Source organism: Danio aesculapii, chromosome 7 (assembly GCF_903798145.1).
Source record: "Danio aesculapii chromosome 7, fDanAes4.1, whole genome shotgun sequence".
NCBI classification, from domain to species: domain Eukaryota; kingdom Metazoa; phylum Chordata; class Actinopteri; order Cypriniformes; family Danionidae; genus Danio; species Danio aesculapii.
In genome coordinates this window covers 33,166,229-33,187,896 of record NC_079441.1, presented here as the reverse complement: position 1 = coordinate 33,187,896, position 21,668 = coordinate 33,166,229, and the positions used below count along the sequence as shown (strand labels likewise).

Below are 21,668 nucleotides of genomic sequence, written 5' to 3'. Positions count from 1 at the left end.
GTTGGACAGGTGTACCTAATAAAGTGGCCAGTTAGCGTATAACTCTACCTCTCCGTATCTCTCTCTCCAACTTTGCTTCCTGTCTAAACACTGTCCTATCCTAATAAATGAAAAATCGCCCAAAAATGCCCAAAATCACCCCAAAATAATTAAAAAAATGATTTAATTAGGTGAAAACTTCTTTTGATTTATTCAGATTTGCCTAATTCTATGGCATTTAGCAATTCCATTTCCATTTTAATTCTAGACAGAAAAAGGGGAAATAGATGTTCGTCAACCGTAACAGCACCCATCGAGACTAAATTATATACCACCTACACCATCCAAAAATAAAGCACATAAACAAATCAAATGAATATTTTCTCCCTTTTCACACAGAGACAGACATGTGCATTAAAGATGTTATTGTGATCTTCAGGTCTCTCCCTTACAGCTCTTGTCGAGTGTTAGTGTAGTAGTAGAGCAGTGAACAGCTCTTCAAAGAGAATGTGTAAGATGTTTGGGTGGGGCAGAGCTGATTTAAATTCTGCCCGAGTAGAGAGCAGCAGACACGAGTCTCTCGCTCCAGGCACAGCTCCCCATCTTCACTTAAATGCTCTTTCACACACAAAAACACGAGCTTCAATACGCAAACATTCGCCTTTTCTGATGCACCCTAAACATAGATTTGATACAGATATAATAGTGACTTTTCAAATATTTTCTGCACAAAGAAATACAATTGCGATCAAAATAAAAATAAAAACAGCAATTTCTGAAATTGAGCTCACTGCTTGGTTCTATTGAAGTTATCCTCAGGAGTAAATGAGGTTGAGAGACAGTGAGAAAAGAACACTTTCATATATCTTACATTATTGATGTTAATCTGGCACATGGTGGTAAATTCCTTGATTATTTGACAAAGCCTGTTTAACTAGCAACCTAACTTTCATGTTTTTTCTGACTTGGTGATGGTGAGCCATTATAAAGTAATTGAAACAGCAGGTTGTCCAACGAAGGCCAAAGTGATTAACCTTTCAGCAATAGCAAGAAAAGCTAGTCGTTCTAAATGTGTGATATCTAGAATATTGTGTCTTTACAATGTCACCAACTGGCTCAAGACTCCCAAAAAGGCTGATCGTCCACTAAAGACAAATGTAGGAGTAGAATTATAATAATAGGTAGAATCTCAATGTTCAATCAGTTTAACACTACAGCTGGAATTGGTCACTAGTTCAGTGCTAAACAGTGTAAAGGCCAGGATGGTCTCCCAAGCTGACAGTAGGCCATTGGACTGCATCAGGCTCTGATTCAGCATGGAGAACCAGTACCGACCTTTGGTGAAAGAGAGCAACAAAAATGGAAGTGATGAAACTAAGCAAACTACACAAGTCACAACAGAACACAAAGGAGGCAGCTGTCATTTTGTTGCATTTCCAAAATATTTGTAAATGATATGAAATAGATAATAAGACATATTTGAAGAGTAAATTCTTCTGTAGTGAGAGAGAAGTACTTTGAGAATAGTACATAAATACTGCTTCGTATATGTGCAGTAGGGCTAAATTGACAAAATTACACTGACATAAATACCTCATTTGCTGTTTAGTAAAAGCTGTGATTGTCTTGCACATCCTGTGAGGAAAGTACAGTGCTGTGATCATTGATCAGTAGTAAATCTCCTCCAGAAGGCCAAACGGTGCTCTCGAAATGCGAGAGTCAACGGTTCAGAATGGTTTGACAAAAAGCACAGCACAAAGCATGAGGGTATACGGAGACAGCCACTAAGCTGTAAACAGAAACTTCCAACGTTTGCCCCGCCTCCAATCTTTTCCGATTGATCTACTGCTGTGGATCTGACAGTGATGAGCTGTGTGTGAACGTTTAAGTTCTTTTAACTTCACACGGCATCCAAAAAAACACAGTGCACGGTGCTTCAAAGGCACAAGACATGAGCGTAATGGTCACACACATGCGTCAAGCACGTGTTTACATTGGAAACAATAGAAAAGTAGTGCCCTAAAAAGAAAAAAACGCATTCTGTGTGAACATCCCCTTGTAATACTATTATGAAATGTGCTGCGTGCTTTATTCGTATTTTATATGTACTTATTTTAAACACTTGACTGAAGCTATAAAGTGAGTTGAGATAATTATGTGGTATTTTTGCACATGCTTTTAGGTTTAACATCCGCAACATTTACTACAAAGGATCTAGTTCACAGAAAAGCAAAGCAATCAGCTGTCAATATCACCGAATGAGCTGTTGTGATTTGACCATCACATGATGATATCGATATTTTCTGTAGTTTGGCAGGGAACTATGTCTCTTTGTAGAAAACACTGATTCAGCTAAACACAAGTGCTGAAAACTTGTCAAATCGCATGTGAATATTATTTAGCCCTAGTGTGCAGCACTAGTTCTGGATTCCATTTGTGAACAGATACTGCCACCTGCGAGTATGAAAAGATGCATCTTTTTATGTAGACAAAGAACATACGTTCCTGTTTTAGTTGGCTGTCATCTGTTTGATGCGTTCAAAAGCAGCTTTTTGGTCCAGATGGGACCAGACACAGAGGTTGCGAGGTGAAACTAGTACTTCGATATTGGCTTGGTGTGCACTGGGCCTGTCTCTGCATTCTCTATATTTGTAGTATTGTATTCCCAACAACAAAAATTTCATTCAAATTTCGAAGGTTAAATTTAAAATGGTTAAATGTTCATGAACCTCTGTTTATTTTGATCTCCACTCTACATGCAATATTAAAACTCAGAGACATTTACTCAGCAACCTGGCCTGAGACCTGGAGAGCTGTGAGCAGCGAATTAAAATAAACAGACTTCAATAGGATTGTACGGCATAACCCCAAACAGGAAGTCATCCAAGGTAAAAATAATCCCGAAGAATACCTAATCCCTCAGCGATCAGAGCAGTCGGTTAAGCCAGCATAAATAAGCCTTTGTTTTCATGGTGTCTGCCTGTGGGAGGAATGGAAGTGGGGATCTTCAAAAGTCCCTCAACGCCACACCAATTAGATGTCCAAATTAGCTCCTTAGAGTACAGGCCATCATCATCAACACAGAAAGTGTATGAAACTTGAGGAAAATGGTCAGAAAATGCAGCTGTCACCTAAAAATCTCTTCATCAGTGAGGGCATCATCACACTTTGCTGAATCTCTGCCCTCCCCTTTCTGCTGAATTCTAAGAATAGTTGTGTCTGTCTTTTCTATTCGCCTCTTCGTTGCTAAGGGAATGATAGCTAGTGAAAAGCTAAAGTTATCAACCACTGAGCGTGGCTACAGTTAACATTGGAGAGGGGTAAGAAAGGTAAGTAAAAATGGCATGAGAATGCAGACGTCTCGGAGCCGAGCGGACAACTCTATTTAAGAGAGAACTCAGCGTGACTTTTAAAAGTGGATAAACAAATGCATGTTAAAAAAATTAAAACATCATTCATGCACTATCGTTCAAATGTCTGGGGCCAGTGAGATTTCTAAAAATGTTCAGAGGAATTGATATGATCCAAAATACAATAAAAAAACCTACAGTATGTGCACTTACAGTGTACTTGAACAAGTGAGGTAAAATAAGATGGTTTCTACATGACCAAGGTTAGGTTGAGGATTAGAGTCTATTAAGCTATAATTAATTATTGTAACGATTATTTACTGTAATAAATATTATAAGTGTACTGTAATTAACAGAAATATATCATTACAATTTGAAATTACTGTTGTTATTGTTAATATATTTTGAAATGTAGTTATTTCCTATGATGGCCAAGCACCCAGCTTTCAGTGTCATGCAATCCTTGAGAAATTATTGTAATATACAGACTTATATCTCAAAGATTAAACATTGTGTAAAAATATGTGTAAAAATTGTGCCGTTTATAATTTTCTGGAACTTTTGATAAAACTTTTTACTTTTAAGAAACTAGTATCAAGAATTTATTCCTGTGTGACATTAACAAAGAAACACTCAACAATGTATTTAAAACAGAAATGGGAAAAGAAAGCCAATATAATTATAACAAATGAGGAATGGTTAACTAATTGTGAAACGCAGATGATCACAATTCATTTAGATTAGGGCTGTCAAAATTAGCGCGTTAACGCACACGATTAATTTGAAATATTTAACGCGTTAAAGAACATTTATGCAAATAACATAGTTTTTTTATTTTCTGTTGTGGCCGACGTGTGTTTAACGTGCAAAGAAATTTGGATAAGACCAAGGACATCCTTTTAGAAGGAAAGTTTCAGTAAAAAACAATTAATGTCACAGCACCAGGCTATCCAGCGTTTCCTCCAGAGTTTCATGCAATTTCAGTTTCATTTTTAATCTTTAGACTTTAACTGCAGTTCAGCAGTTCACTCTCATTCAGCATATTTTCATTCAGGATGAAAATATGAAGTAAGGACTGCTGGAAGAGTGCTGTTTTAATGTAATTTAATACTGCATGGCGAATGGTAAGAAAAACCTCCCCATTTCGGGACTCGGATGGTCCTTTACGGTATTCAAAAATAGCTGCTTACATGGTAGACTCTTAATCAGTATTATCTTAATCATAAAATCAGAGTATTGGTGTCCATGTAAATGTACTGTGTTAGTGCCAAATGATGTCGCAAGCTGTCAAAGACAGCCCATTTCTCTGTCTTCAAGTTGCTTCCATGGGCCCTCAAATGTTTCATTAAGTTTGACGTATTTCCCCCTACATGCAACTTTTGTAAAGCGTCTGCTTCACGTTGCTGTGTCAAAACCCTTGCTTGTAAAATACAGCCATACTTTAGAACGCTTAGTTTAAGCAAATTTGATGAACGCGATTGTGTGTGTTGATGAATCTGAAGAGATCCCTCACGCACCGGGTGCACTGTACTGCGCGCGTTGTCTGTGTGTGTGTGTGTGTAGTCCACTTAGAATCCAACATGGAAATCACTTTTGTTTGTTATTGGCATTGATTGTTTTGAAATTCAAATGGCATTTACATGCCTGTGTTTTATTTCTGTAAAAAATATGGCGTTTCGTGATTAATCATGATTTATTACATTAATAAGGTATATGCCGAAGCATGCTAATAGGACTTTGAATTTGCCAGTAACCTGGGTTGAGCACTTCCGGTCAATTGTATGCCAATGCAAAAATCTGCGCATTTAAGGTCAGTTTACTTTAAAAATCAGCGATCTCCACTAGCTGAGTGATCTCTGATATAAAGTGGGTCTCAGATTGTACACGAAGCACTGCATTAAATAACATTTCCCCCACCATGTCTTTATAATATGAGCATTTATTTTACCCCATTATATTCAATGGAGCTTCTGTGCTAGCCTGCCGATTCTGAAGGGGCGCGTGCGAGTAAACAGCTTTTTGTCTCGTTTTACGCTTGAACAATTAAATGAATGCCAAAGTTTATTTCAAGAGTTCACACTTAGATATTTTTTGACAACTGTTAGCAGGTTTGGCATGCTGTCCCGGGAGAGAACCCTGAGCTCGGAGATAGGTGAGCCCAGGGCTCCCGCCTGGTCCATAGAGCATATGCGGGGAGTACGAGATCAGGTGGTTCTCGAGAGCTCCCCGTGGTAAGAGGAAGAAAAGGAGGAGAAGGGGTGGATGGGGGGTTTCTTCGGAAAACGAAGATAAGAGAGTAGTTCTAGCTAGGCTACTTATAGTGAGTTGGGGTTAATCTGATTGGCTAACTAGTGAATGTAAATGAGTGGCCAGCTGCGGTCAATCATATCACGTGCTCCTCTCGAAATTAGTTTGAAAACTTCACTTAACTGAATGCATTTTAATTACATTACAACATCGATGCTGTAAAAGGAACCGTATAAAATGGGAAAAAAATTCACAATAACAATGAAGTTTATCAGTATGGGAAAAACACTAGCTCGGCATATACCCTATTACTTTTCTTGATTTATCATGATTAATTACAAAAAAAGTGTGATTAATTAGTTCATTTTTTTAATCATTTGACAGCCCTAGTTTAGATTCATGGAGGGAATTTATTTGGAAAAATGTAATCTGGTTCTCTGACACCTAAAATAAAATACTTTTAAACTAGAGCAATAAAATGGTGAATGCTAGAGATAGTGTGGAAATGTATTGGCTGATCATTTCCACATAGTTTGGGATTGTAATATTTTACACACCTATTGGCAAGATTTGAATAAAGAGATAAATGCAATAATGGCATTAAATCTGGAATGCAATTTTAAAACTGTGTGCCTGGGAATTTACTCTTCAAAAATAGCAAAAAATGGTGCATAAAAAAAAAACTAGCAAAAAGGCCATTACAAAGAAATGGCTCAAGGAAGATCCTCCATTTGACACTTGTATTGTATGTCTTTTTGTTTCCATGTTCCTTTGAAAATGTTTTTATTAATGTTTTGGTTGTTTTGCTCTGAACTGTTTTGAAAAAAAGGGAAAAAAAAAATTTTTTTTAATAATTTTATTTACTTAATACTTTCTTTTAACTTTTGATAAATTCAATAAATGTTTTCTGAATAAACATTATAATATACGTCTATAAAGGGTCAAAGAGCTCTCGGATTTCATCCAAAATGTTGATTTTTTTGATAATCATTTAGTTAGGCGATTTTTAAAATTTTTTATTAATCAGATAAAAACTAAACACTTTTTTATTTGCTGTTTTATTTTAACTACATAAAACTGTTAACCAGGGTATTATTTATGTTGAAAAGTATACTTACAAATAGTATACAAAAGCCACATATCGAGTTTATTGACCTATAATTTAAACCTTAAATGAAAAACAATGTTTGCTTTAGAATAGTAACACTTCTCTAAATATCCAAAATATAAATAAATAAAAAGAAAAACAAATATTGTTCTCCTATTATATTCACATTATGAAATTTGTACATAAACACAATGACAACAAGATATTAAGCAGCAAAATTTGTTGAAATATAAAAATGATAAATAATAAATAAACAACAAATACTTAGAAAGTTAGAAATCTCAGTAAGCAAATGTAATGGTATTAGCCTTCGCTGGAAACCACAACATTGACTAATTGTAATATTCTTCTGCTGCCGTCGTTTGCTGATTTTTTTAAATATGTGGTGTCTCACTCTATTTTCACCATTTATTTTAAGCTAATCTAAAGTAGCGCCAATTAATTAATCATCACTATGGCTTGAGGTGAAAGCTCAGTCTTAATAGCGGGCAGGTTTCAGTCTTCTTAGAAGCATCAAATGTAAAATTCTCACATGCCTTCTTCCTGCAGCCAGTGTTGTGTCGAATTCAGCTCTGTGCGTGAATACGGTTTGCAAAGTGGAAATGCAAAACTGAGGGGAAACGGGAAATTAAATTCAACACAACAATTGGAGGGTTCTCTACTCTCCATTGCTCGAACAACTGTGTTTCTTGTTGTCATGTGAGCAGCCCGAGGAATCAATAATGTCATTTGTTGACAACGAATTTCATTATTGATAATTATCGATTAGTTGTTGTGGCCCTAGTTTTGAAGATGAAAAAAGGGTCTCGGGGGTATGGAATGATATGAAGGCGAGTAATTAATGGCAGAATTTGCATATATTTGTAAACCAATTCTTTAAATTTGTTGTAGAATGTAGTTGCTACTCCTGTAAATGAATTAACTTTAATTTTGTAAACTGCAAACACATGACAAGATTAAAAACTAAATGATTAACTGACAACAAAAATGTACTCGCAGTAGACTTGGCTACTGGACTATCTACATCTTTGTGAAAAGCACTTTCACAACTTCATTCATTCATCAGATTCAACTCTTAGATGAAGGGGACAATGGCAAGCAGGTCATGACCACAATAGGAGGAACCTGTAGCTCATCATCACTCAGCTCATTCATTCAGGTGTAATGTCCCCTGAGTAGTGTGCAGGCCCCTTACTCAGCACTGCTGAGCCTACTAGACATGCGTGAATAACTCATGCATTATTCAGAAGGACTCAACCGACGTTGCCCAATTCATACTGACAAGCCTACAGAATTTATTACAAGCAAATTCTTTCAGGCCGGATGCTGGAACAATTCAGCACTGGGACAAAGTGATGATTCAGTAATAGTGGAGTCCTCAAAGTCTGTCAGTACAGTAAGTGAACATAATGAATTGAATTATTGTACAATTTTCAGCATGTATTACAAAGAGCTTCTTAAGGTGGCAGTTCGGCGAAAAAACTGTCGACAACATTTACTCCAATTCATGTTGTTCAAGAACTGCATTGTTGAATTATTGTTACATTATATTATAGTGTAGTGTATGATATAACATTATAGTATATTATATTACATTATATTATAAAACACATAAAAGTGAAAGTGGTCAAAGTGAACGATTTTTTTATTATTATTTATTAGATTTGTTTGATTGCCATTGTAAATGTTAATGTGAGGTAATAGGAGTTAAACAGCAGGGCTTTTAGAGATACTACTATGGAATGAACGTTTGATGAGAGGAGGCTGATGCAAGACTCTGCGAGAGCCGGCAACATCCAGCAGCGGTCAACAGGGGCAGACTAGATGAGAGGACAGAGGAGGTGAACAGTGGACACGGGACACACTGGCTAATGTCTGAAGAGGATTTTGTGTCACTTGTTACCTTGAGGGGCCATTAAAAGATCACCGTCACCTTCTCTCCTCCTCACACACCACAAAAAAACAACTCAAAACACTCCATGTCTGCAGTTATGTGGTTTGAAAAAACAAATCCTGTTCATAAAGACAATCCATGAAAAAAATACAAGCAGGGTCCAATTTTACTACTAAAATTCCATGACTTTTCCATGATTTTCGAGTAACTCTCACGTTAATTTTCATGACCTACTGTTTCATGCAATGTCTACATATGCGTGATAAAAAACAATACATGTTCAAATTTGTTACAGCATATCATAAAACACACAGTAATCTATTCTATTTAGTTTCAGCTTATATTTATATCCATGTAAAATTGATTTAGATAGTGCTTACACTGCACTAATAATGTGAGAGTATGCGATTGGCCAAGAACAGAAAAGTAGTAAAGACAACTAACCTATATTCAAGTATAGAGATATGTTTTTCCAGATAATTCAAAACTTTTCCAGGCCTGGAAAATGCCATGTCAAAATTCCATGACTTTTCCAGGTTTTCCATGAGCGCATGAACCCCTGTACAAGGGTAACTGTTTGATCAGTTAAAAAATAGACTTTAAAAGAGTTCATTGCAGGTATACATTAGTGTTCAAAAGTTTGGGGTTGGTTCAACGAAGCGTCTTAAGAAAGACTGTACAACCCTCAACTAAGCAAGTAAATAACTCGTCGCATTTATGACCAAATATTACACCTAGGCAAACAAATGTCATTTTTTTTAACCATTGGCAAATAAACCTAGATTTCACTCACTAGTGGCTGAGTTAGAAGCTAAATAGTTTGAAGCAGATATATTTTCAGCCTAACAGCTTTTGAGAGTTTCTTTCTCTGTGTCTTGACAGCACAGTGAGCGCACTATTTGTGTTCATATCAAAACTTGCTCAGTGTATCTGATGCTCAGTTAACTCTGTATCCAATCACAACACTATAACGTTATTTTGAGCAAGCACTTCATTCACTGCTGGCAGAGAGCATAGTGTTTCTTTCTCTCAAGCCTTGTTCAGAATGTTTATCCAACAAAGTATCTGATCCTTTAAAGATTTGACACTGTAAGATCCTACTCACACTATGCTATCTGAACCGTGCTTAGGCCCGTTTCCCGGATCGTTTGAGAAGTGTGAGTGCACTGAATCGGGTTCAGGCGCGGTTCACTTGGGCTTTGGTGCGGTACGCTTGTGTGTGAGTACAAAACGAGCCTAAGCCTGAAACTGAAAGCGAGACGTGACTTTTAAGGGACTTTCATATGGATTTATTAATCATTCTTACTGTTCAATGAACACAAACTGTCGTAGTTTATTAAAGACGCAAACTCCTCACTGCACCACAGCTGCGCCTTCAGCAAACCTCCTAATTCCTGCAGCACGAGGACTTTACGACTGTTTATGAGCGTCAAAAGTGGCGGATCTGTTCGGCGAAAAATTTGACTGTGTGTCACTGCATCCCAAACGATTAAAACAATATAACTGAAGAAATGTCCACTGTGGTGAGTGAGCTTCTCTACTGAACAGTGCATCATCGATGACGCAAGCGTGCCCAGGCCCGAATGTAATGCAAGTGCGGGCTGTCGGGGGAGACGGGAGGGGGGACAAGCGTGCTTTGGCCCAGTTCAAGTCAAATGTACATAGTGTGAGTACGCCCTAAGTAAATCATATACTTTGTTTTGGGTTTTATTGTATTGGGTTATTAAAGGATACTCAATACTAAAGGATACTAGATACTAGGGTTACTGGGAATACTAAAGATTACTCTATGAATTGTCGATAACCATTTTAATCGATTGATCTTATCAATGTCAAATTAAGCATGTACATTTAAGGGATTAAAATGATGGTTTGTGCTGTGAGACACACACATCCAGTCTTTCATGGGCACTGGGCAACCGTATGCTTTGAGTTGGTTTGCCAGGTTAACACAAGCACAACATTATTAAGTATTTGTTGTGCAATAAAATGTCTCTCAGTCTCACCAAAGAAAATAAATGTACCTTCCCGACTTGTCAGCTGTTACTGTGCTCATATCAAGCGCATGAAGTGGTTTACAAACATAATTTCATTATAAATAAAAATAAAGAGCAAAAGAAATTAACAAATTAGCATGCAGCTTATTTTTAAACAACTGTGGTGGCTCATACCACCTTACTAATTTTATTATATAAAAACTAGTCTGGGGACTGCTATGTAGTAATGTTTATTCATCATTATTAGTAATAACTAGTAATAAATAAATTATTCTCTCTTTCTCTCTACACCAGTTTATAACCACTGTGCTTAATGTCTAAGTTTTGATTAATTTTTACATTTATTTTTTAATCCATTTTTAAATGATTTTCAATTCAATAAAAATGTTATTTAATATAAATGTAAATATTAATTAAAATTAAATAAATTATATTAGTCAAGTATCAGCCATCCTGCTTTCCAAGATATCAGTATTGGCCTTCAAAAAAACATATTGGTCGACCACTAGAAGCATGGATTCTTGGACATCGCTGTTGAGCATGTGAACACAATGAGCAATTAGGGCCGTTTAAGAACCTGCTCAACAGCACACAAATTGTTAGTAGAAAATTGGCAAGAAAGCTATGAAAAAAAGGTAGGTACTACTGACACCCCCCTGCCACTTTCGATCACTTCTAGTAGTAGTACATTATATGCGCTGCTCCTATAATAAACAGTGGCTCCAATTCCCATTTCTTTGACCACAAAAACATCTGTACTGAAATACTGAACTGAAGTTAATTCTACTTTTATTTGTCCTGAGGAAGAAAGGAATGACTTCACTTTGAGTTTATTATGCCATATATGACGCAGTCTACTTTGTTAATAAACACGATTCCCACTAAACCTCACTCCCGTCCCAGATGAGCCCCCAAGTATAACCAACTGGTCCTACTTCACCCAACTCGGTTTGAGCTAAGGATCGAACCGCCGATTCTTTGTATGAGAGTTGGTTCCTCTAACAAAGAGGCTAAAGACCATGGCCTCTAGCGTCTGTCACTAGAGCACCTTTAGAGGTCAGAGGAGTGATGTTTACCTGGATAGCACTTTGCTAGCTGGCCTGAAATAAAAAGTATTGCTTTCTACTCTATTTTTATTAAATTTAGATTTTTTATGTGAAACTCAACTGCTATAGTACTCTTAAGTATTATAAACGCTGGGTTGTTTTAACCCTGGATTATTTTTTGTATTAAATTTAAACGACACTTTAACTCAATGTTTGGGTTTTGTCTACATTTGACCAAACCTAGAGTTAAAACAACCCAGCATTTTTAGAGTGTTTTAATATAATGTTGTTAATATTTTATATTAATATAGATTTTTTTTTATTTATTGACAGCAATTACTCACCAAAATGCAATCCACCTTCGATTGTACAGTTTTGCTGAAAAAAAAGGAGAAGAGAAAGAATCAGTACGACACAGGGGTAACTTGAGAAACATTCATAAAGCTTATTTTATTAATAAATCAATGGCATTCAAAACATCTTTCCATCCTCTAACCCGTACGCCCTGTCCAGCTCAGACCAATATATCCCCAGGAACACATGTGCTCATGCACAAAAAAAAGTATCTTGCATTAAAGTTCCATAACACTGGAGATCTATAAATATTCCTGCCAATCAGAAAGTGTTGACCATCGGGATGTTTGAGACCGGAATGAACCAGTATAGACTCTATATACAGGTATGGAAAAGGAGACAGGGTCAAATTTTCACCAGGAGTAACGTATAGAGGCTCACAATCATTCGAACCTTCAAAAGGCACGTCAAAGGCACTGTCGATCCGCATTCAGGATGAGATTTACAAATGACCGCTTTTCTTTAACACCACAAGAAATGTCAAGACAGGCAACATGGTGACTGTAAACACTGAGAGATCCAAAAGCAAAGGTTGGCAGATGCATTGAACAACAGAATAGGACATGTGCACAGTGAACCAACATCAACAATTTAGTTTTAATAATGATAACAATGATTGATAAATGCTGGAACAATCCTGTATTGTTTTAAATCCATCAAGTCCTAGATCTGTTAAAAAGCTATAAAGATTTTGATAAAAGTCAAAGGGTACCAGGATTGAGCACAAAAAAATTGTAAAACAAATTGATACATGTGGATCCTGATTATATGAAAGTATATACCGGATCATTTTCGGTGAAGACCACATCACTTATTGTGCTGTTCGATAAGGCCTTAAACTCATTTAATGTGTCCAAAATTAAATGGAATCTAAGTAAAGGGAAATCTGTATAGCATGAGCTGTCATCAACCTGCTGCACAAGTGTCAAAATTTGCTCCACAACTTCACAGATTACCACCATTTTTAAAACTGTAAACACATCGACTGTGAGTGACCTCACTGCCCAATACAAACGTGACCAATAAAATAGCCCCACCCCTGTCATTTGATTGACAGGTTTCAGTCTAGACATCGGAAATTCAAATGCAAAAGGATTTGTGATTTGTGAGTTTTGGCAGGTTACATGTACAACGCGGAGAAAAAGAAAAAGCAAATGAAGCAATTAATATTGCTATTTAGATATGTCAGGCTCATAGCTCATACGACATGGGAAATGAATTAGCAAATGGACTTAGCTTTTTCATTTGAAATGTGGCAGTCACTGTGCGTTCGCGAAAGCGGAAATGCAAACGATAATGCAGGATTTGCAATGCGTCCACATATGAAAAATGCAATTGCAAATCCTATTTGCAATTGAAGTTAAATATTGTCCAGGATATACTTCCATATTATAATCATACATTGAGGTCTTTTAAAAGAAAAACATTTGGTCTGTGCAAGAAACTGAAAATTACCATTGTTGCCAATGCTTGTTTGTCAAAAATCACCAAGGACCACATATTCAAGTAAAACCACATAACTAATGCTATATGAAGAATAATTTTTTTTAAATGCTTAAATTTTTTTTTTAATATTTACTTGGATTGCAAAATAAATAAATTCTGTATTTGTGACAACTCTATTGCCAAGACATAAAACCAAGCACACGACCACTGAATTTAAAATGTGGCTTCAACACAGCAACCCAGATCTCTTTGGCACTGGCCCAGAGTCATCAGGCCATCCTTACTGTTGAGCCCTTATCTGCCAATCACCTAAGATACGTTGCATACAATTGCTTTTAATTATAGGATGTCCAATCAGGCATCGTGTTGCTCCAACATTCTGACTTCTTAATCCAATATAAAAGCATTCAAGCTTATGCCAGAGGCTAAAGCCAAATAACGTGTGTTTTTAGACTGTTCTAGACTGACAGTGTTCATAAGACTGTCCCTATGACCCCTCCAGAGGTCAGAGAACTAATGAACTGTTACTAGGCGAGTTTCTGTTTGCCCCCAAGCGGCTTCAGGCCAGGTAACCCTCATTAAACTGTATCTAGGTAGTCTTGAAGCAGGTTAACGATTGCACCCCTGTTGTCAAGGCCGGCAGTAAAAACAGGATTTGCCGTTAATGTCACTTCATGTTGTTATTAGGCTGTTTCAAGCAGACGCCTGACTTGCTTAATGAGCTTTCATCAACAGCAAAGTTTAACACTATTAGTCCGACGCTCACCTGATACACAGATAAAGAGTCCTAATTTAGAGAGCAGTACGTCTGTGCATTGCACCACTATACGTCATACATGGTGTGAAAGTGGCCTGGAAATGTTTGTGTGGTGGGTGGTAAGCCTAGACATAAGGGAGTTGGCAAAATCTCATGTGCAATGCATGAATAAGTTGGGTTGTGCTATGCAACAGACCAGCCCATTCATAAGTAGTTAGTAGTGTAAGTGGACTAAAAAAACATACTATTGGTGTCTATTGTAGTGTGCAATAGGCTTGCTGCAGCTCTCCTTCTTACTAGGTAAGATTTAATGAGGTATTATCTTTTGTTATGTAGCTTAAGATCACTGATGAATCAGAAATCTGGAAACAAGAGTGATTTCTCACGTAACACTTCTTATTTTTAGAGCTTAAATAACCTCACATTACTCAAAAAAGTTACAATGTTGACCAGCTTAAAAAGGTTGGGATGTCTAGGCTTACTTTTTTGTCAGCTGTCATGCAGATCCAGTGACACAAAATGCACCTTCAAGTATAAATTTTAGAGATAAAAAAAACCTTGGAGTTACAACCAGTAGTGCTTTGGGGGAATCCCAGTGAAATTGGCAAAATTGGCAGTAGTTTTAAGTATTTGGGGACATATGTTGATTGCAGGGCGGCACGGTGGCTCAGTGGTTAGCACTGTCACTTCACAGCATGGAGGTCGCTCTTTTGAGCCCCGGCTGGGCCTGTTGGCTTTTCTATGTGGAGTTTGAATGTTCTTCCCATGTTCAAGTGAGTTTCCTCTGGGTGGTCCGGTTTCCCCCACAGTCCAAAGACATGCACTAGGTGAATTGAATAAACTAAATTGGCCGTAGTGTATGAGTGTGAATGGGAGTGTATGGTTGTTTCTCAGTACTGGGTTGCAGCTGGAAGGGCATCCACTGCGTAAAACATATGCTGGATAAGTTGGCGGCTCATTCTGCTGTGGTGAATCCTGATTAATTAAGGGACTAATCCAAAGGAAAAATCAATGAATGAATGTTGATTCCATTCTTAATTTTTTAGAGAATATTGTTGAACCATTATGGAGTGAACAAGAATATACTTGAAATGGTCTACAAAATATTTTGATATTTAATATGATAACCAGAGTGTTGTAAATCAAGCTAAAACTGTTCAGGATTGTGAATGAGAAGATTAAATTGGTAAAAGTCAGACCTTTACTGATCTAAAGTTAAGCAAGAGGCTTTAAAATACAGTTGAGGATGTTTCTCGCCCCCTTCAAAATAGCCACTTTTCCCCTGTTAGCTCAGTACAAGCCAGGGCTTTCATCAGGTCGACTGAGGCCAATACCTCCAGCGCTTGAACTCGAGCAGTTTCCAATGTTAAGCCAATAGCTTGCAGTGCGGCATGAAAACCACATGTACATATATAGACCCCCCCATATCAATTGTCACCCCCCCCTGCCCCGCCCCCAGTTCAGTGGGATAAAAGCCTAATCAGAACCCACACATAAAGCACCATTGCATCATCATGAGATGATCAAGGTGGAGATAACTAACACACGCAAATTGTAAATAAAACAGCGTTCAGTACCATTATTACAGTAATGGTATTATGTTTTTCTCTTCTTTTTCATTCTTTTATAACACATTTTATCTGTTTTATGCTTATTTTATAATTTTTTTTACTATTTTTATTATTTCTTTTTATTTCTCTTATACTTGTTTCTTTTATTCCTGTTTATGTAAAGCACTTTGAATTGCCACTGTGTATGAAATGTGCTATATAAATAAACTTGCCTTGCCTAATGGTCACTCACCACGGAGGGATTCGCTGCCAAAAATATGTCTTGTATATGATAATCTAACAATCATATACACCGTTTGCAAATATTTGAAAAATGTGGCAAAGTTATATCCGGCCTCTTTGTGTTCTTGCTACATCACACTTTCACTCTGATTTGTTGCTGAATAACCAGTCAGAGCTCTCTTCAGCTGACACTGATTCTATTTGCTGAATCAGGCCAACAAGCTCCGACGTTAACCCGACGAGAGGCGACGTGTAAATCACACCAAAACCGTGCTGCAATGTCTGACAGGAGGATAGTTGGACCAATCGCATGCCTGTCAATAGAAAGGGGCTTCCCTTTGACAATTGATCAGCCTTTATGTCCCTGTTTGTGTATATTCCTAAGCTTGTTTATTGGTTTTACACAATGTTTAATTGAATACAGAGAAAATGATGAGAGCAGTTAATATAAGCAATGTTCCTTTCCAGGTAATTTAGTAAAACTTTTAAGTCAACTTAGTCATTAGTCACTTAGTCACAAAGTCATTTAAATACCTTCACTCAAAGATCTATATTGCAAAACTTTGTGAGATTATTTTTGAACGTCTGTTCTGTGAAATTAACTTAAAGAAAAATTGATCTTTTTATTGCTTTTTCACATTATCGGCCTGTATCTTTAAATAGAACCGTGCGACAACATTTCGTCAGATTGCAGTGCTTCCAACACATAGACTTTACTTGGGTGGCCACTCAGGTATCTTAACAGCCACCAAAGTATATCTAATGACACTTTTTAAAAATATTATTATCATCCTTTTACACTTTTTTTTGCATCCGCCAAATATAACAAACATCTGCGGTCGATTAACTTGTGTATAATCTTCTCTTGTTTACCCAATACGTACTGTTCGTTCTGTGTGCACGAGAACTGTCAAAACTCCCACAGACACGCACCTTTTTGTGTCCAGCCGGGGTTTCTAAATCTACTAAAATCTTTGGGATTTTGCTTTCGCTTTCTAAGCTGTTATTAATTGTATGCACAGTCACGAGAGCGAGAGAAAAATTAAATAATTAATTCCTTAATCTAAACGACTCTGAAAAACTTTACTAAATACTCGGAGGACGAAATTACATCTAAATTGGCTGCAGAATAATTGTACACCATTAGAAATGGGTAAATCAACTCATTTGTTGTATTTAAATAATCTACACATTTTATTGTTGTAATAATAATAATTCCTTACATTTATATAGCGCTTTTCTAAACACTCAAAGTGCTTCACACAATGGGGAGAATCTTCTCATCGACCACCAGTGTGCAGCATCCACCTGGATGACACCACGGCAGCCATATTGCGCCAGACCACACACCACACACCAGTTGATTAGTGGAGAGATGAAGATGAGTTGATTAGACAGAGTGATGAAGCCAATTATGATATGGGGATGGTTAGGAGGCCATGATGGACAGAGGAAAGTGGGCAAATTTGACCAGCATGCCAGGGTTAAACCCCTACTCTTTTTTTTTTAACGGACATCCTAGGATTTTTAATGACCACAGAAAGTAAGGACCTTGGTTTAAAGACTCATATGAAAGACGGCGCTCACTGAGCAGTATAGAGTCCCCTTCATTATACTGGGGCGTTAGGACCCACACAGACCACAGGTTGAGCGCCCCCCATTGGCCTTACTAACATACACTTTTGGCAGCAAGCATGAGGTCTACGATCCAGGTACTGACCTGCTTAGCTTTAGTGGGCAACCATGTGAGAGTTGCAGAGAGCTACCTGCGAGCTGCCGTTTGTGATTATTATAGTTTTTTGAGATATTGTCTGTATTTATTTCTTTTTTCTGTCATTTAGTTCTCATTTGCTGTATATTTTATTTCAATTCAATTTCAATTTATCTTTATTTCTATAGCGCTTTTATAATGTAGATTGTGTCAAAGCTTCACATAGAAGATTATAGTAAAAATTAATGGCTCTGGGATTATTAATTTGATGATGTCAATATATAACATATTTTATACATCTAAAATGCTTTGGCAATACCATACAAAATATCATGCCAATAAAGCAACCTGAACTTGAATGTGAGATAGAGAGAAGCAGGTTTTACCTGTCAGTGAGTGCACATCATAAAAGTAAGAGAAATAGTACATTTCTTTTTTTATTTCAACAGTCATTTTTAACTTTATCCAACTGAAAAGAAATACTTTATTAATAAATATTTTAAAATATATATTTTTAATTAAATTCTGTTTTGTTTGTTGCATATAGTTAACTATTTATGTGATGTGGGTAAAAAGTATGTTTCAATCCAGTTACCACAGCAAGTATATTTCAAACGTGAAGCACTGGATCAGGTCAAAATTTGATGTAAACTAGCTTAAGAGTAGAAGCTTAAGAAATCTTTTTATTACTCAACAGACATACAGCATTATGACATATTAAACATTACTGCCAGGAAGCATGTCATATGTCAGTCTGATGACATTTTTTCACCAGTCACTAACGTGATTTTTGGAGTGCTCGTGCCCATCTCTCTGAGCTTAAGTTTAACATCTGAAAGGGCGCTGTGAGGGGTGACACTTCACTCACTGTAACATGGATCAACTCCCACTTACATCTCATGCAATCATTAATCCATATTACTTATGAACTACAGTTTAACACAACCTCATAAATCAAATATGCTATACTCAATATCTCATTAACCTTAAATGGTATAAAAAAAAAACACAAAAATCATTCATTAAATGTAACTCTGGTTTGTTTTTCCTGTAAACAGTGGCCTGAATTAAGCCACAGACTTTTATCCCATCGGCCAGTGCCCCTCCCCCTAAGATCCCCTCCTCCAGCTGGCTACATGTGCTCAGATCATAACAGGACGTAAACAACTGCCTGAGAGGGAGAGAGAGAGAGAGAGCGCGCGAGAGAGAGAGAGAGAGAGAGAGAGAGAGAGGTGAGGGGTCACTGTGTCACTGGTTGGAAGGGATCGCTCCGACATCTCTATCATTTGCTCTCTATAGAGGCGTCCCACGAAGAGGGCAAAGGCCTGTGAGCTCCTCGGCTAATTCCACTTGAGCAGAGTGCTGAGCAAGAGCAGCCAGACATCACAACACAGACTATAACACTACTGCTAGTCAGCATGACCTACATGTGTGATATTTGTGTGTCAGTGTGTATGAGAGAGAGAGAGAGAGAGAGAGAGAGAGAGAGAGAGAGAGAGAGATTGGGGAGGAGAAATCTCTCTCTCTCCCTCTCACTAACCCACTAAAATCTCAATTGAACCTGCTGAACTCAGCTACTACTAAACCTCATGTCTGCATAAACATACACGCACAAGTCATTTCCACTTAGCACACTGTCATGCTACATTGGTGACTAGGGACGGGCTCATCAGGTACTCCGATAAATTGGATATCGGCTTCGATAGGATCAGGTATAAACCAGATGGGACCAATCTAAATCTAATCTTGTGTGATAGTTTTCAGTGATGTCATCTTGGCGTTTCCATCAACCGATTTTTTTACGCATATTTAAAATGTGCATAAAAACAGGTGCCTGGAAATGTAGAGTGATGGGAAACATGAAAAAAAATTGCTCCAAATGGATTTTTACTATTATAAATGTATATAGTTTTGCATTAAAAGACTTTATTTTGACTTACAAGAGTACATTTTATTTTGAAGTAACAACACACTTCACAATCTAGTACTTTAATTAGTTGTTGCAGAAAGCCAAGAAAAAGGATTATAAAAAAGTAGAGCTGGGCGATATGGCAAAAAAAACTATCACGATAATTTTTTTTATATCGGTCGATATCGATAATTATCACGATAAATGTAAAATCTTTATTTCTATCAATTTTATGGGATTTTAGCATGCACATCTCTTTGTGCAGCCGATTTCACACATTTTGTCAAATGTTTTAGCTGTCTGACAATATAAATAAAATAATAAGCAAAATAAGAATCTTAATTCAGCATTTACTATTCAAGTTTTCAACAACCAAAGACATTACCTACAAGTTAATGGATATTAACATCAGAAAAAAAACAAGTTTGGAACAAGTAAACAGGTAAGTTAATGGTGACAGAATTTTCAGTTTTGGATGAACTCTTCTTTTAATGGCGAGTATGGTGAATAGATAACTAGAGTAGATATCTGACCAACAAAAATACATCAAAATTAAATTACACATTATACAAAACGAATTTCACTGCAAAAAGATACATTTTCAAAGAAATACATATATTTAGTTCATGCCCATCTTAAACAACTGCAGGTGGATGATGCTTCGCTCTGTGGAAAATAAGGATTTAATTAATGATACACTGCTGTAGCGTCTGTCATATATTTGCTGCATTTGTCATAAAGATTATGTCTTGAGCATCTGATTTCTCCTCAGTGATTAGGTCCTTTAAATACATAAAGGTTATTTTACCGTCAATGAGGATATAGTGGTATTGCAGATTTTTTAAAACAAATATCTTAAAGGGCACCTAGATTACCCCTTTTTCCAGATTTAAGATATCTCTTTTGTGTCCCCAGAATGTGTCTGTAAAGTTTGAGCTCAAAACAACCATCAGAGTATATGTTATAGCTGTCTGAAGTGTCTGTATTATAGCCGGTAAAAGCTGGTTGCTGTTTTTTTGTACTGGGCCTTTAAGGCTAGTCCTCCCCGCCCACCGTGAGTGAGTGAGAGAGAGAGAGAGAGAGAGAGAGAGAGAGAGAAAGAGAGAGAGAGAGAGAGAGAGAGACAGAGACAGAGACAGAGAGCGCGTTTAGCTTCGCACTCTGTTTGCACGAATATGTGACAGGATACAGGTTAACCCTCACTGCTGTATGGATATCTGTTATGTTAATGTACAAAATAAACCTGATTTAACGTCCACAAACCAGGACTAAACCATCTTCTTTTATAATTGTTCTTGTTGTTGTTCTGTGCTGATGAAGTAAAGCTGAAGTGATTCGCTGTAATTCATTACACACATGCACTGTTTTAAAACATTTTAAACATGTAAAACTCTCTTTTGATCACGTTTGATGATGATTGATGAACCTAGTAAACTGAACAGACCTTTTATTCCCGGTTGCTTTGCGCACGTCTGGTCTTGTTGATATGATTATATGCGTTACTACAGAGACATGCTAACGCGAGCCTGTCAATCAATATTGGTGGGCGGGGGGACCGCACTCCTACGTCAAGTTGCGGTCGCTCTGAAAACCGCTCCAATTGGTCCACCGTTTTTATGCTGTTAAATTTAAAAAAAAGGACTAGGTGTGTTTATTTCACCCCAATATGACTGTCTATACACTATACCTACACACATATCTGTCCAAACAGCTTTAAAAGTAGATTTTTCACCATAGGTGCCCTTTAATATTAAAAAGGAAATATAAGCTTGACAACAAATATCAATGTCGTAACAAAAGCCCTTAAAAATGCAGCCTGTAGTTTACAGCAAGCATCAAGGGTTTATTGAGATTGTGTTGTCTGTCATATCTTTCGTCTGTCTTTGAGTTTTTTTTTTTTTCTCGTGAGGCACGGCTTTTGAAAATGATGACTTGAAACTCTGCTGGGTTGTTTACTAACACTTGTTTGGGTCTGTAATTTTATTAGCATCTTCATAGGGGTGGTTCTGTTTTAAATGATAAAACAGGTTTGTAGTGTTGCCTGCTTTTGATGACACGAGTCATCTGCGCAGTTTGC

General features: G+C 37.0%; 1 protein-coding gene across 1 annotated transcript in view; it reads right to left on the bottom strand.

Annotated features, from left to right (window-relative positions):
* rfx7a (regulatory factor X7a) overlaps nucleotides 1-21,668 on the bottom strand; it is a 42,968-nt gene that overhangs the window by 12,683 nt on the left and 8,617 nt on the right. Inside the window, exon 2 of the mRNA XM_056461741.1 lies at nucleotides 11,966-11,999. Coding sequence (XP_056317716.1) covers nucleotides 11,966-11,999 — 34 coding nt within the window. The remainder of the gene's footprint in view (nucleotides 1-11,965; nucleotides 12,000-21,668) is intronic.